The 17,542-nt window shown below is 39.7% G+C and overlaps 1 protein-coding gene across 1 annotated transcript in view; it reads right to left on the bottom strand.

Moving 5' to 3' along the window:
- PDCL2 (phosducin like 2) overlaps positions 1 to 17,258 on the bottom strand; it is a 35,890-nt gene extending 18,632 nt beyond the window's left edge. Inside the window, exons 1-3 of the mRNA XM_003268391.3 lie at positions 17,117 to 17,258; positions 6,845 to 6,965; positions 5,547 to 5,637 (exon numbers count right to left, since the gene is read on the bottom strand). Coding sequence (XP_003268439.1) covers positions 5,547 to 5,637; positions 6,845 to 6,965; positions 17,117 to 17,122 — 218 coding nt within the window. The 5' untranslated portion in view covers positions 17,123 to 17,258. The remainder of the gene's footprint in view (positions 1 to 5,546; positions 5,638 to 6,844; positions 6,966 to 17,116) is intronic.
- Between the last annotated feature and the right edge of the window lie 284 nt (positions 17,259 to 17,542).

Genomic DNA, 17,542 nt, shown 5'->3' with positions numbered 1-17,542 from the left:
AAAATAAACAGGGCCTAAAGGGTCTGTGGGATGATACAAAGCAGACCAACAAACATGTTGTGCAAATCTCAACAGAAAAGAGAGAGAAAAAAAGCATAAAGAATATTTTAAGAAATAATGGCTGAAAACTTCCCAAATTTGATGAAATACATGAATCTAGAAACCCAAGATGTCCAACAAACTCCAAGTATGATAAAAGTATGATAAACTCAAAGACACTCACATGGTGATACATCATAAACTAATGAAAGGCAAGAAGAGACAATGAGAATCTTGAAAGCAGAGAGAAGCGAGTCATCACATACAAGGGATCTTCAATAAGACTATCAGCCAGTTTCTCAGTAGAAATTTTGGAAGACAAAAAGGCAGTGAGTTGATATTTTTTAAATGCTGAGAGAAAACAACTGTCAAGCAAGAATTCAATATTTGGCAAAACTATGCTTCAAGAATGAGGGTAAATTAATGCATTCCTAGATTTAAAAAATAAAAATAAAAACAAAAAAACACCAAGGGACCTAGACCTGCCTAAAAAATATGTGAAAGGAGTCCTTCAGGCTGAAATGAAAGGGCACCAGATAGTATCCAAAGCCACATGAAGAAACGAGGAACATGGTGAAATTAACTACATAGGGAAATATAATAGCCAGTATTACCGTTTGGCTTTTACATAGGAAAATGTAAAAGCCATTATTGGAATTGGTTTCTTTTTTTTTCTTTTTGAGACAGAGTCTTGCTTTGTTGCCTAGGCTGGAGTGCCGTGGCGTGATCTTGGCTCACTGCAACCTCCGCCTTCCAGGTTCAAGCAATTCTCACACCTAGCCTCCTGAGTAGCTGGGATTACAGGTGTGTGCCACCATGCCCAGCTAAATTTTTTGTATTTTTTTAGAGATGGGGTTTCACCCTGTTGGCCAGGCTGGTCTCGAACTCCTGACCTCAGGCGATTTGCCCACCTCGGCCTCCCAAAGCACTGGGATTACAGGCGTGAACCATCATGCCTGGCCTAGAGTTGGTTTCTAACTTCTCTTTTTTTCCTGTATGATATAAAAGGTAAATACATAAAGCAATGATAATAAATCTATGTTAACGGATGCACAATATATAACAGTGTAGTCTGTGACACTAACAAATAAGGAGAAGGATGGAGATGTGTTTACATGCTATTGACTCTAAGTTGGTATTATTCAAAGTAGGCCATTGTAAGATGTTAATTTTTATCCTTAAGATAATCACTAAGAAAAAAACTAAAAGATAACACAGAAAATGAAAGAAGAAGGAAATAAAAATGGTACACTACAAAAATCAACTAACTGTGAAAAGAAAGCAGTAATGGAAGACTTAAAAAACAAAAATTATATAAGAAATACAGGAAACACCTAAGTAGCAGAAGCAACTCCTTAACAGTACTTTAAATGTAAGTGAATTTTAAATTAATGTGATTAATCTCCAACTAAAGGCAAAGATTGGCAAAACAAATTTTAAAAAAAGCATGTTCCAGATTTCTCAGTCCTTTTTTTTTTTTGAGACAGAGTCTTGCTCTGTTGCCCAGGCTGGAGTGCAGTGGCACAGTCTCGGCTCACTGCAACCTCTGCCTCCCAGATTCAAGCAATTCTCCTGCCTCAGCCTCCCGAGTAGGTGAGATTACAGGTACAGGCCACTACACCCAGCTAATTTTTGTATTTTAGTAGAAATAGGGTTTCACCGTGTTGGCCAGGCTGGCTTGAACTCCTGACTCAGGTGATCTGCCTGCCTTGGTCTCCCAAAGTGCTGGGATTACAGGCATGGGCCACTGTGCCTGGCCTTCTCAGGCCTCTTTTATAAGAGAATTAATCCCATTCATAAAGGGGGAGCCCTCATGACCTAATTACCTCCCTAAGGCTCCACCTCTTAATGCCATTACCTTGTGGGGGGGATTAGGTTTCAACATATGAATTTGGGGGGGACACAAACATTCAGACCACAGCACCATCATTTAGTGGTTTTTATGGAGGTTTCATTAGATAGGCATGATTGACTAAATCTTTGGCCACTGGTGATTAACTCAATCTCTAGCCCCTCTCCCCTCTCCAGAGAGCAGGGAATAGTGTTAAGAGTTCTAACCTTCTAATTACATGGTTGGTTCCTCTGGCAACCAGCCCTCATCCTAAAGCTACTAGGATCCCCTCCACCAAGGATCATCTCATGAGCATACCAAAGGTACTTTTATCACCTAGCAAATTCCAAGTATGTTTGTGTCAGGAACTGGGGACAAAGATCAAATATATATTTCTTATTATCACAGTTCCAGAATATCTTTTATTCCTGTTTCTAACTTCTATTTCTTTATTGCTATTCTCTTTTGGATCATACATTATATTCCTATCTTTTTAGCTCTTTAAGCATCCGTTAAGATAGTTGTCTTAAAGTCTTTGTCTAGTAAGTCTGACTTCTGGGCTTCCTCAAGTACATTTTCTGTCAGTATATTTTGTTCCTTTGAATGGACTATACTTTCTTGTTTGTGTATACCTTGTGATTTTTGTTGAAAACTAGACATTTGAATCCTATAATGTGGTAACTTTGGAAATAAGTTCTCCTCTTTTGCCAGGGTTTTGTTTTTGTTTTTGTTTTAATTGTTGTAGGCTGTCTTTGTGCTGGGGATCATTCTGAGGTATAAGCTTTAAGGTCTTCTCAGGTATTTTTTGAGCCTGCATCTTCCCCAGAGTAAATGCATTGGCTTTCTATATTTTCCCAAAAGCACAGTTGGTTTTGAATCTTTAAAAAAGGTTATAGCTCTTTTAAATTCTCTGATAGCTGCCTGAGCCAGTGGGGGTTCACACAATGGCAGTCAGCCTCTGTCCCTGTACATCCATGTTCAGAAGCAGCAATCTGTAATAAGAACACAGAACCCCAATATTTGGAGAAGAACGTCCCTATTGTCCACCCTGGCTCCACCAAGCTGTGTCAGAAATACAGGTTGTCAGCTGCCTGTCATGGAGCTAGGGGTTGAGTATGAACAGCTGCTACTGAACTGAGGGCTGAAATCAACTGATACTGCCATTTACCAGCCAAGTTTTCACTTGGAAACTACAAGCATTCAATATTCTCCAGAGTACTAAAACAGTCACTTCAGACAGTTCCTGCTAGTACAATCTTTGATTAGGTAGAGATGGATTTTTGGAGCTTCCTGTTCTGCTATTTTCCCTGATGTCTCATTAGTGGGTTTTTTTTTTTTAAAGAGTTCTTCAATTAGGGTTTATTTGAAGTTTTCTTATAATTAAGGTTATGCATTACTGCAAACGATACCACAGAGGTGATATGTCCTTCTCAGTACAACATACCAGGGGTTACTTGATCACCTCCCAGCATATTTTACTGGTGATATTAGCCTTGATCATTTGCTTAAGATAGTATCTGCCTATAAACTTACTATTTCCTCCTTTATAATTACTAAATATTTGGGCAAGAATTCTTTGAAATTATGGAATATCCTGTTTGTGTTTAAACTTTCAACCAATCATTTTAGCATCCATCACTGGATCTTACCCATAGGAAATTACCACTGTTCTGATGGTGATTTTTCTATTTCTCTAATTTCATTTGCATTTATTAATTAAAATTCTTCTGTAAGGGACAGAGATTACTTCTTCCAAATTTGTTCATGTATTCAGTTATTTATTTATATCACTATGGACTTTTATAAATTTATTTCATTATTTGCTTTACAATCCTATCATATAATTATTGATTTTGTTGTTCAAGTTGTTCTAACTTTGGCCCTTGGGGAGATCTTTCCATTTGACTCCTGGGACTTTTTCTTTTTTTTAAGTACTTCCTTACACATAAGATGCTTCATATTCATATTATACTTTCCTAACACACACCGTGGGATCAAGCAGTTCACTAAGGAGCACTGATTCCTGTTATTAGAGAATAGTATTTATTTGTTTTTTGTTTGTTTGTTTGTTTGAGATGGAGTTTCACTCTTGTTGCCCAGGCTGGAGTGCAATGGCACGATCTTGGCTCACTGCAACCTCCACCTCCCAGGTTCAGCGATTCTCCTGCCTCAGCTTCTCAAGTAGCTGGGATTACAGGCATGTGCTACAACACCTGGCTAATTTAAAGACATGGGTTTCATCATGTTGGCCAGGCTGGTTTCAAACTCCTGACCTCAGGTGATCCACCCGCCTCGGCCTCCCAAAGTGCTGGAATTACAGGTGTGGGTCACCGCACCCTGCCTGAGAAAGATCTGAGTGCTATATCTGCTCATTGCTCCTGGAGTATTGCTGTTCTAACTCCATTCACTGGTGGCTTTTGATTTTTATTTTTGTTTTGTAGAGACAGGGTCTTACTATGTTGCCCAGGCTGGTCTGTAACTCCTAGCTTCAAGCAATCCTCCCACCATAGCCTCCCAAAGTCTGAGATTACAGGCATGAGCCACTGTGCCCAGCCCCAATTCACTGTTTTTTTTTTTTTGAGGTGGAGTTTCACTCTTGTTGCCCAGGCTGGAGTGCAATGGCACAATCTTGGCTCACCGCAACCTCTGCCCCCCGGGTTCAAGAGATTCTCCTGCCTCAGCCTCTGGAGTAGCTGGGATTACAGGCAAGCACCACCATGCCCGGCTAATTTTGTATTTTTATTAGAGACAGGGTTTCTGCATGTTGGTCAGGCTGGTCTCGAACTCCCGACCTCAGGTGATCTGCCTGCCTCGGCCTCCCAAAGTGCTGGGATTACAAGCATGAGCCACTGTGCTTGGTCCACTGTTTTTTTATTGTTAAAATGACCTTGCGTTGCATTCCTGCAACCAATACTACTTGATCAAGATTTATTATTTCCTTAAATTGCTGGACTTAATTTGATAATATTTCCTTAAAGATTTATTGTTTACAGTCATGAGGGATATTTGTAGTACTCTGTTTTAGTGATGTCTTTGTCTGGTTTTAGTATCAGGATAAATACTGGTCTTGTAAAAAGTATTTTAGAAATTAGAACAGGTTCATATATTTCCCAACTTATTTTAGTTGTGAAGTAGATAGAAAATTATCCAATCATGTACAATATAACTTCATCAAGCTACATATGATTAAAGTGGAAAATAGCAATAAAAGGCCAATAAAAAGATGGCCAATAAAAAGATGGCCAACTTACTTCACAACTAAAATAAGTTGGGAAATGTATGAACCTGTTCTAGTTTCTAAAATAATTTGTTTAAGAATAGTAATTAATTATTCATGAAATGATAGTCACCTTTGACAGACATCATGCTAGAAGGAAAATCATGGCCATCTTTTTATTGGCCTTTTATTGCTATTTTCCACTTTAATCATATGTAGCTTGATGAAGTTATATTGTACATGATTGGATAATTTTCTATTAAATCAAAGGCAAAATATTAAGAAAAAATGATGTAATGATGTAATAAAATTCCACCTTATATAAAGGGAGTTTCAAAATGTTACTTAAAAATTAGTTTTGTTCTTTGTAAAATCTATTTGACAGGACAAATCTCTTTAGTTTTATTCTCATAATACTTCATTCAAAAATTTATAATTAACCCAAATGAATCACTGTACCTATATGTTTCAATAGCTTGCATATCTTCTTCATCAAATTCATCTTCAGCCTCCTTCAGCTGTGCAAGAGTCATCTTTTCAAATGGTTTCACTAAAACAACATAAATTATAGATTACCAAATTGTTTAAAAATTTTTTTACTATACAGTCAATGTCTAGAAAAAACTGTCTTATACAAAGGAGATCAACAGTATCTTTAAACAGCCGGGTGTGATGGAATCCCAGCACTTTGGTAGGTTGAGGTGGGTGGATCACTTTAGGTCAGGAGTTCAAGACCAACCTGGCCAATATGGTGAAACCCTATCTCTACTAAAAATACGAAAATTAGTCAGGTGTGGTGGCAGCACCTGTAATCCTAGCTACTCGGGAGGCTGAGGCAGGAGAATCACTTGAACCTGAATGGCTGAGGTTGCAGTGAGCTGAGATCGCACCACTGCATTCCACCCTGGGCAACAAAGTTAGACTTGGTCTCAAAAAAACAAACAAACAAAAAAGAGTATCTTTAAACAAACATAAAGCAGCCAGCCACCAAAAAAAGCTATACATATTATAGAAAGTATAACATTAAAGTATTACTCCCTCAAAGTTCATAGAACTGACAGGCTACATTTAAAACTAGGTATGAAAATCAATTAGATTTCATAAATTTAGATTTCCCTCAAGTACCTGGAAATCTTGATAAATAATACATACTATAAAGAATGATCAAATATATGGTAATAAGGTAGAGGGACATGTTGGGAGAAGAAAGCTCACTTGGTTACGCACCAGGATATTTCAGCTCTGTTATTAATTAGCATGTGATTTTCAACATGTGAAATTAGTCATTTTAGGTGTCATATCCAAATACTGAAAGTAGTTGAGGGTTATATTAAATGTTTATTTGTTTTGTTTTTTGAGATGGAGTCTTGCTCTGTCGCCCAGAGCAGTGCAGGAGTGCAGTGGCGCGATCTTGGCTCACTACAAGCTCCACCTCCTGGGTTCACGCCATTCTCCTGCCTCAGCCTCCCGAGTAGCTGGGACTACAGGCACCCGTCACCACACCCGGCTAATTTTGTTTTTGTATTTTTAATAGAGATGGGGTTTCACCGTGTTAGCCAGGATGGTCTCAGTCTCCTGACCTCATGATCCGCCAGCCTCAGCCTCCCAAAGTGCTGGGATTACAGGCGTGAGTCACCGTGCCCAGCCTATATTAAATGATTTCTAATGTCCTCTCTCCCACTATGTTCATGAAATACCTTACTACTAACTTAACTGTATTATTCCCATCATCCAGCCCACCAAATCTACAACCATACCCATTGCTTCTTTCTGTAAACGTAAAACCATTTCTTCAATTTCGTCTTTTGACTCTTCTTTAGGAGGAAGAATGCCAAAATCTCTTAAAATGTCATTCCATTCTGTATCTTCATTGGGATCCTACACAAAAAGAAAAGAAAATTAACATGGTTGTACACTTTAATATGTATTTGGAAAATTCATTAACATGTAGCACTTCCAAGTATTCAATTGTTCATGAACTCTACAGTTAATTGGTTTTGAAGAATAAAGCAAAGTGACCTACTTTTTCCTGCTTCCCAGCACTAATGGGATTATATGCTCCACTGAAAACTTTAATAAAATATCAATTTAGAATACATATATAGAATATTAAGGAAGTATCTCCTAAGTCATGGAAAATTTGCTGAAGACTGTATTGGGCAAAACCAATTCACATCATACACAAATACAGTTTGGTTTCTTTTTCTACATAAGCATTCAAGACCATCAGATGAACTTCCTTTTCTCTTTTTTTTATTATACTTTAAGTTCTAGGGTACATGTGCACAACGTGCAGGTTTGTTACATATGCATACATGTGCCATGTTTGTGTGCTGCACCCATTAATTCGTCATTTACATTAGGTATATCTCCTAATGCTATCCCTCCCCCCCGCAACCCCACGACAGGCCCCGGTGTGTGATGTTCCCCTTCCTGTGTCCAAGTGTTCTCATTGTTCAATTCCCACCTAAGAGTGAGAACATGCGGTGTTTGGTTTTTTGTCCCTGTGATAGTTTGCTGAGAATGACGGTTTCCAGCTTCATCCATGACCCTACAAAGGACATGAACTCATCCTTTTTTATGGCTGCACAGTATTCCATTTTTTTTTTTTTTTGAGACAGAGAGATTCTTGCTCTATCACCCAAGCTGGAATTCAGTGGCACAATCTTGGCTCACTGCAACCTCCACCTCCTGGGTTCAAGTAATTCTCATGCCTCAGCCTCCTGAGTAGCTGAGACTATAGGCTTGCTCCACCAGGCCCAGCTAATTTTTCTATTTTTACAGGGATTCCCCATGTTGCTCCGGCTGGTCTTGAACTCCTGGCCTCAAATGATCCTCCCTCCTCAGCCTTCCAAACTGCTGGGATTATCTTTGCTAATTTTAAAATTGGGTTGTTTTCTTACTACTGTTATTTGAGTTCCGTATATATTTTAAGTAGTAATGCCATGTCAAGTGTATTGCTTGTAAATAGTTTTTCCTAATATATAGATTGTCTCTTCACTTTGTTAACTGTTTCTTTTGCTGTGCAGAAGCTTTTTAGTTCAATGTAATCTTGTCTATTTTTGCTTTTGTTGCCTGAGCTTGTGAGATTAAATCCAAAAATTCACTGCTTGGACCAATAGTGTGTAGTTTTTCCCCTGTGTTTTCTTCGTGTATAATATTTTCACAATTTCAGGTCTTTTTTTTTTTTTTTTTGAGACGGAGTCTTGCTCTGTCACCCAGGCTGGAGTGCGGTGGCGCGATCTCGGCTCACTGCAAGCTCCACCTCCCGGGTTCACGCCATTCTCCTGCCTCAGCCTCTCCGAGTAGCTGGGACTACAGGCACCCGCCACCACGCCCGGCTAATTTTTTGTATTTTTAGTAGAGACGGGGTTTCACTGTGGTCTCGATCTCCTGACCTCGTGATCCGCCCGCCTCGGCCTCCCAAAGTGCTGGGATTACAAGCGTGAGCCACCGCGCCCGGCCTCAGGTCTTATATTTAAGTCTTTAATCCATTTTTAGTTGATTTTTATAGATGGAGTGGGATAACAGTCCAATTTCATTCTTCTATATGTGGATATCCTATTTCCCAACACCCATTATTGAAAAGACTGTCCTTTCCCCCATCTTGTGTTCTTGTCCCCTTTGTCAAAAATCAATTGACTGTAAATGCATGAGTTCATTTTTGAGTTCTCCATTGGTCAATGTCTATTTTATGCCAGTACTGCGCTGTTTGGATTACAATGGCTTTGCAATATAGTTTGAAGTGAGGTAATGTGATGCCTCTAGTTTTCTTCTTTTTGCTCAAGATTGTCTTAGCTATTCAGAGTTTTTTGTAGTGCCATATGGATTTTGAATTGCTTTTTCTACTTCTGTATAAAAGGGCATATTAGAATCTTGATAAAGATTATATGGAATCTACAGATTGCTTTGGGTAATATGAACACTTTAACAATAATTTTTCCAATCCATGAACATGGAACATCTTCCTATTTATTTGTGTCTTCTTCAATTTCTTTCATCAACATTTTATCATTTTCAGTCTATGAATTTTTCATGTCCTTGGTTAAATTTATTCCTAAGTATTTACTTTTTTGTAAATATTATAAATGGGATTATTTTCTTGATTTCTTTCTCTGATAGTTCATTGTTAGTATACAGAAATGTTACTAGTTTTTTGTTGTTGTTGTTTTGTTTTATTTTGTTTTTTGAGATGGAGTCTCGCTCTGTTGCCCAGGCTGGAATGCAGTGGTGCAAACTCAGCTCACTGCAACCTCTGCCTCCTGGGTTCAAGCGATTCTCCTGCCTCAGCCTCCCGAGTAGCTGGGACTACAGGTTCCTACCACCTCGCCCGGCTAAGTTTTGTATTTTTAGTAGAGATGAGGTTTCACCATGTTGGCCAGGCTGGTCTCAAACTCCTGGCTTCAAGTGACTCACCCACCTCTGCCTCTCAAAGTGCTAGGATTACAGGTATGAGCCACCATGCCTGGCCAGAAATGCTACTAGTTTTTATACTGATTTGGAATCCTGCAACTTTACTGTATCCATTTATTAGTTCTAACAGTTTTTTTGGTGGGGACTTTAGGGTTTTATAAATACAAGATTACATAATCAGCAAACAGCAACAATTTCACGATTTCCTTTCCTGTTTGGATGCCTTTTATTTATTTCTCTTGCTTACTTGCTCTGGCAAAGACCTCTGGTACTATATTGAATAGAAGTAGTGAGAATGGGCATCCTTGTCTACGAAAAAAAGCTTTCAACTTTACCACTGAATATAATATCATCTGTAGGCTTGTCATATATGCCTTTATTGTGTTGAGGTACATTCCCTCTACACCTAATTTGTTGCAAGTTTTTATCATGAAAGGATATTAAATTTGGTTGAATGCTTTTTCTGCATCTAACAAGATGATCATATGATTTTTGTCCATAATTCTGTTAATGCGTGTCACATTATGTTAATGTGGTGTGTCACATTTGTAGATTTGCATATGCTGAAACATCCTTGCATCCACAAGATAAATCACACTTAATTGTGGTACATTATTCTTTTAATGTACTGTTGACTTCAGTTTGCTAGTATTTTGTTGGGGATTTTTACATCTGTGTTCTTCAGAGATAATGGCTTGTAATTTTCTTTTCTTGTAATGTCCAGGTCTGGCTTTGATGTCAAGGTAATGTTGATCTTGTTAAAAAGATTTAGGGCTGGGTGCAGTGGCTTATGCCTATAATCCCAGGACTTTAGCAGGCCGAGGTGGGTAGATCACCTGAAGTCAGGAGTTCGAGACCAGCCTGGCCAACGTGGTGAAACCCCGTCTCTACTAAAAATACAAAAATTAGCTGGGCACAGTGGCAGGCACCTGTAATTCCAGCTACTCGGGAGACTGAGGCAGGAGAATCACTTGAACCTGGGAGGTGGAGGTTGCAGTGAGCCGAGATTGCACCATTGCACTCCAGCCTGGGAGACAAAGTGAGATACTGTCACACACACGCGCACACACACACACACACACGTGCGCGCACACACACACACACACACAAAGATTTAGAAGTATTCCCTCCTTTTCTATTTTTGGAAGAGTTTAAGAAGGATTGTTATTAGTTCTCCTTGAAATGTTTGGTCGAATTTACTGGTGAAGCCATCAGGTCCCAGACTTTTCTTTGACAGGAGACTTTTTATTGTTTATTCAATCTCCTTATTTGTTATTGGTCTGTTTAGATTTTGTATTTCTTCTTGATCCACTGTTGGTAGGCTATATGTGTCTATGGATTTATCCATTTCTTCTAGGTTATCCAATCCATTGGCATGTAACTGTTCCTATTAATGTCTTACAATGCTTTGTATTTCTGTGGTATCAGCTGTAAGGTCTCCTCTTTTGTTTCTGATTTTATTTGAGTCTTCTTTATTCTTAGTATAGCTAAGGTTTTGTTAATTTTATATTTTCAAAAAACCAACGATTTTCTTGATTTTTTCTATTGTTTTTCTAGTCTTTATTTCTGCAGTTTTTTATTTCCTTCTGAAAACTGTAAGCTTAGTTTGTTCTTTTTTGTTGTAGGCATTTATTGCTATGCATTTCCCTCTTAAATCTGCTTTTGCTGCCTTCCATAGGTTTTGTTGTAGTTCCATTTTTGTTTTTCTCAATATATTTTAAAATTTCTCTTCTAATTTCTTCTTTGACCCATTGATTGTTCAGTAGCATGTTGTTTAATTTCCACATTTGTTAATTTCCTAAGATTTCCTCTGTTATTCATTTCTGTATAGAAAAACTGTACTCATTAAATGATAGCCCCTCATTCTTTCCTCTTCCAAACTCCAGTAAACCATTGTTCTATGTTCTACTTTCTACCATGTATTTGACTATTCTATGTACTTCATGCAGGTGGAACCATACAATAGTTGTCCTTTGGTGACTGGCTTATTTCACTTAGTGTGTTTTCAAGGTTCGACTACATTGTAGCATGTAGCAGAATTCCATTCTTTTTTAAGGTTGAATAATATTCCATTGTACCTATATACCACATTTTGTTTATTCATCCATCAATGGACATTTGGGTAGTTTTCACTTTTCATTATTAGGAATAAAGCTGTTATAAAAATGGGTATACAAATATCTGCTTAAGTCCTTACTTTCAATTCTTTTGGGTACATACCTGGAAGGAGAATTACTGGATCATATGATATCTGTTTAATTTGGAAGGAAATTACCAATTTTCCACAGCAGTTGCGCAATTTTACATTCCCACCAGCAACGCAAAAGGGTTCTAATTTGTCTATATCCTTATCAACAGTTTTGTTATTGTCCATCTTTTCTATCATAAACATTCTAGTGGGTGTGAAGTAGACTGTGGTTTTGAGCTGCATCCCCCTCATTATTAGTGATGTTAAGCATCTTTTCACGTGCTTATTGGCTATTTGGAGATCTTCTTTTAAGAAACGTCTATTCAAGTTTGTCTTAGTCCATTTTGTACTCTATAACAAAATATCTTAGACTGGGTAAATTATAAAGAACAGAAATTTAGTTTTCACTGTTCTGGAGGCTAGGAAATCTAAGATTATGGCACTGTCAAGTTCACCGTCCAGTGAGGGTCTGATCTCTTCTTTCAAGATGGTACCTGGAACACTGTGTCTTCCAGAGGAGAGGAACACTGTCCTCACATGGCAAAAGACAGAGTAAAAAAAAAAAAAAAAAAAAGGGACATACTCTCTCTAGCAAGCCCTTTTATAAGGGTATCTAATCCCATTTATAAGGAAGGAGACTTCATGGCCTAATCACCTCTTAAAGGCCCCACCTCCTAATACTATCACATTGGAAACAACTGAATTTTGGAGCAGACACACTCAAACTATAGCAAAATCTTTTGCCCATTTTTATATTGGGTTGTTTGTCTTTTTGTTGTTCAGTTTTAGGAAGTCTCTATATTTTCTGGATATTATCATCTTATCAAATATATGATCGGCCAATATTTCCTGTTCTGTGGGTTGTCTTTTTTCTTTTTCTGTTTTTTTTTTTTTTTTTTTTGAGATGAAGTCTCAGTCTATTGCCCAGGATGGAGTGCGGTGCAGCGATCTCAGCTCACTGAGAATTCTGCTTCCTGGGTTTAAACGATTCTCCTGCCTCAGCTTCCTGAGTAGCTAGGATTACAGATGCCCACCACCACACCCAGCTAATTTTTGTATTTTTAGTAGAGATTGGGTTTCACCATGTTGGCCAGGTTGGTCTCAAACTCCTGACCTCAAGTGATCCACCTGCCTCAGCCTCCCAAAGTGCTGGGATTACAGGTTTGAGCCACTGTGTCTCACCACTTGTCTTTTCACTCTCTTGATAATATCCTCTGATGCAAAAAAAAATGTTTTAAACTTGGTAAAGTACAATTTATTTTTTTCTTTTGTTACCTGTGCTTTTGGTGTCATAACCAAGAAATTATTGTCAAACTCAATGTCATGAATCTATCTTATGTTTCCTTTTAAGAGATGTCTACCTTTAGCTATAGGACTTTGATGTAGTTTGAGTTAATTTTTGTATACAGTTGTGAAAGAAAAATAAATCTCAAGACCCCCAAATCACTAAGCCAAGGGAAAAGTCAAGTTGGGAACTATGTCAGGCAAACCTGCCTCCCATTTTACTCCTAAATAAAATAGCTACAAAGACACAAGCTACACACCTCCCTCACAATTTGCCCAAAAGGAAATTCCTTGTGGACAAAGGACAGACAGAACTGAAAGTCATCCCTCTCAGACTCACCTGAGACAAATGCGTATCTGATTGCTTCCTCTGCTCTACTGTTTATGTAAAAGTGTAGACTCACTGAGCCAGACTAAATTGTGTATTCAGTGGAAGGCTAATCAAGGACTCAAAAGGATCAAGGACTCTCTTATCTACTTCTGACCTGAAAGCCCCCTCTTCAAGTTGTCCTGCCTTACTAGACCAAACCAATGTACATCTTACACATATTGAATGATGTCTCCCAAAATGCAAGCTGTACCCCAACCACATTGGACGCATGTCATCAGGACCTCTTAAGGCTGTGTCACGGGTACATCCTTAACCTTGGCAAATAAACTTTCTAAGTCAACTGAAACCTGTTTCAGATATTTCAGATTCACGAAGTCTAAGATAAGGTTCCAACTTCATTCTTTTGCATGTGGATATCCAGTTTACCCAGCACCATTTATTGAAAAAAAATTAACTGTTGCCCATTTAATGGTCTTGGCACTCTTGTTAAACATTTTTTGAAAATATGTGTGGGTTTATTTCAAGGTTTTCTATTCTACTCTATTTTATTTGCTTTATAGTTTTCAGTATTTATAAATACTTTTTTTTTTTTTTTTTTTTTTTAGAGAGTCTCGCTCTGTTGCCCAGGCTGGAGTACAGTGGCGCGATCTCTGCTCACTGCAAGCTCTGCCTCCTGGGTTCATGCCATTCTCCTGCCTCAGCCTCGCAAGTAGCTGGGACTACAGGCGCCCGCCACCAAACCTAGCTAATTTTTTGTATTTTTTTAGTAGAGATGAGGTTTCACTGTGTTAGCCAGGATGGTCTCCATCTCCTGACCTTGTGATCCGCCTGCCTCGGCCTCCCAAAGTGCTGGTATTACAGGTGTGAGCGAGCATGCCCAGCCAGTACGGATGTTTTATAACCTATTTCTGATCATTCTGTTATCTAAAAATCTCTGTAAATCTGTTTTTCTTGGTTCACGGTCTCATGGTGGCTTATTTCCTTGTGTGCTTGGTTACCTTTGACTGACTTCTGCTTTCTGTCCTCGAAAACTTATTGATGGGAATTCCTTAAAGCCTAAACTAAAGACATCTTCCTCTACAGAGGATTTATATATTTTTTCTTCCAGGTATATGAGGGCACTACAATATATAACAAATTCACAGTTTAAGATTGCTGGACCACCCAACAATACGATTCAGGTTACATATCCATATGAGAGCTGTCTTAGGCCGAAATGTTTTTCGACAGGGTTTACTCCTTTTCATTTTCTCCTCTGTTCCACTAAGCACCAAGATATCCTTCCCTGAATTCTCGTAGACATGTGTTTACCTCCGGTTCACCCTCCTATTCATCTCCCATCCTTTGATGGACCAAACCCTTTGGTTCCACCTCAAATAATTTTCTATCATTCTGACTCTTCTTAGCTGGGACAGACTCCTGTAATAAAAGGCAGACTAACAAGAGAAAAAGAGTTTATTAGTATGTATATCTCATGGATACATTGGAGATACCAGGGAAAAATGAGTGTATCTCAAAGAAGTTGCTTAAAATTCAGGCTTAAATACCATGTTTCACTGAAACAAAAGAATAAGGGTATGTGGGAGGCAAGTTATGGGGAAGTGACCAGGAAAAGCAGGGTATATTAAGAGTAAGCTTTGTCAGCCAGGTGCAGTGACTCAAGCCTGTAATCCCAGCACTTTGAGAGGCCAAAGCCGGGAGATCTTTTGAGGTCAGGAGTCCAAGACCAGCCTGGCCAACATGGTGAAACCCTGTCTCTACTAAAAATACAAAAATTAGCCAGGCGTGGTGGTACACTCCTATAATCCCAGCTACTCGGGAGGCTGAGGCAGGAGAATTGCTTGAACCCGGGAGGTGGAGGTTGCAGTGAGCTGAGATCGCACCACTGTACTCCAGCCTGGATGACAGAGCTAGGCTTTGTCTCAAAAAAAAAAAAAAAAGAGTAAGGTTTGTTGTGCAGATTTCAGGTGGTACCTTTTCCATCTTGAGCCCAACAGTTTGAGATCAGCCTCGGTATGGTGAGACCCCATCTCTACAAAAAAAATTAACTGTGTATGGTGGCATGCACTTGTAGTCCCAGCTACTAGAGATGCTGAGGTGGGAGAACACTTGAGCCTGGGAGGTTGATCATGTCACTGCACTCCAGGCTGGGTGACAGAGCGAGACCCTGTCTCCAAAAAAAAAAAAAAGACATAACTATGAATTTTTTTCCCCCCTGAGATGGAATCTTGCTCTGTTGCCCAGGCTGGAGTGTAGTGGTGCACTCTCGGCTCACTGCATCCTCCACCTCCTGGCTTCAAGCGATTCTCCTGCCTCAGCCTCCCGAGTAGCTGGGACTACAGGTATGTGCCACAACGTCCAGCCAATTTTTTTTTGTATTTTTAGTAGAGACGGGGTTTTGCCATGTAGGCCAGGCTGGTCTTGAACTCCTGACCTCAAGGGATCTGCCTGCCTCAGCCTTCCAAAGTGCTGGGATTACAGGCAGGAGCCACTGCCCTCGGCCATGAAATTTTATCTAACAGAAACAGGCACCACATCTATTTGCTCAAACTATGAAGGCATTTACCATGCCATTAATAGTTGTATCTGCTTCTTCTTGTTCCCTCATTAGTAAGCTCTTAGAACAGGTCCGTATTTAAAACATAAGCACTGAATAACTGGCTGTTGAATTAATCAGTAAACCAACAAAGGTTAATGTGATGTTGCCTTCACTGCCAATTACATTTCAATCATGAAGAGCCGATGCAAATCAGGACAAATCTGCAATGATTTTACACACATATAAAATGTGCTTGCTACGAATCCATTATTAGCATGAAAGGACTAGCCATAAAAAATTATATGTAACTGATGTTCAAGATATCCTAATAAATTATACAGTATATACAAACACCCAAAATTAAATATGTAAAATGAGAAAAATCCTAGTGGTTTTAATCTGCAGGAGCAGGTGGGGAAAAGGTGTTTCTGTAAGTTAGGAAGACAATTTTACTATACTAAAAAAAAAAAAAGGATGGCACAGGCTTCTGATTAATAAGGAACCGTTACAGGAGGAGCCTTCTAAGAAATATTTTGGAAGTCTGAGTTTTTGTTTGGTGGTTTGTTTGTTTGTTTTGAGGCACAGACTCACTCTGTCGCCAGGCTGGAGTGCAGTGGCACAATCTCGGCTCACTGCAACCTCTGCCTCCGGTTCAAGCGATTCTCCTGCTTCAGCCTCCCAGGTAGCTGGGGCTACAGGCGCACAACACCACGCCCAGGTAATTTTTGTAGCTTTAGTAGAGACGGGGTTTCACCATGTTGGCCAAGATGGTCTCAATCTCTTGACCTCGTGATCCGCCCGCCTCCATCTCCCAAAAGTCTAACAGAGTTTTTGAGGTGAGGTCCAAGAAATTCTAGGGACATATGGTATTAAGACATATGCGACCAGTAGGTTTTCTGTTCTTACTTTTTAAGGTAGTGGAGGAGGACAATCAAATTGAATTACACTTGGGCTAATGTTGCTGGTCTATTAAGTCAAAAATAGTACGCAGCAGTAAGATTTCTATGATTCTGGTGTGAAACACAATACGTAACAACTCTTTTAACGTTTTCTCCAGCGACAGACACAAGTCTTAAAGGCTGAAAAAATGGCATTCTCCTAGAGGATTTTTCTCAAAACTAGACACAGAAGCACGCAAAATTTAGCACTTTTCCAAGAACAAATGTTAGAGCCTAACTACTGTGTCCGCCCTCCCCATTTGTGTCCCTTGGCTTCGGGCCCAGCTGGAGACCCACTGGGTGTTCCAGGGTGGCCCGGCAGGTCCCGACCCTCACCTGCATGATGCGCTGCTCTGCCGCTCAGGAGCCCGCGTCGTCCTGTAGCTGGCGAGGCGCCACGGATTAAGTCCCGCAGCCTTCTCCAAGCTGGAAGAGCGCCCGCTTCAGGCCCGGCGGTTTCGAGTGCCCACCAGAAGAGGGAGAGGCGAAAAAGGACTTGTTACGCATGGGCGGGCGTGGCAGCTTGGTTGCCAGGCAATGCAGAGGCCTATCACAGGGGATGGTTGTGGGTACTGACGCGCCAGGTCTGGGAGCATCTATCCCAAGCACTGCCTTTCCTGTTCGCTGTGTGGTGCTGGTGCTGACATTCCTGTCAACTTTTCCCTCCACCACCACCATTGAATCAACCGATTGTTTCAGAGCCTCTGGCACCCACCTGAGTCCTGTCTTCATGGAGAAATAACAAACTCCTGGGGTGGAGAA

This window comes from Nomascus leucogenys, chromosome 9 (assembly GCF_006542625.1).
Source record: "Nomascus leucogenys isolate Asia chromosome 9, Asia_NLE_v1, whole genome shotgun sequence".
NCBI lineage: Eukaryota > Metazoa > Chordata > Mammalia > Primates > Hylobatidae > Nomascus > Nomascus leucogenys.
Note: the sequence above shows the minus strand (reverse complement) of the source record. Positions and strands in the feature narration are given on the sequence as shown.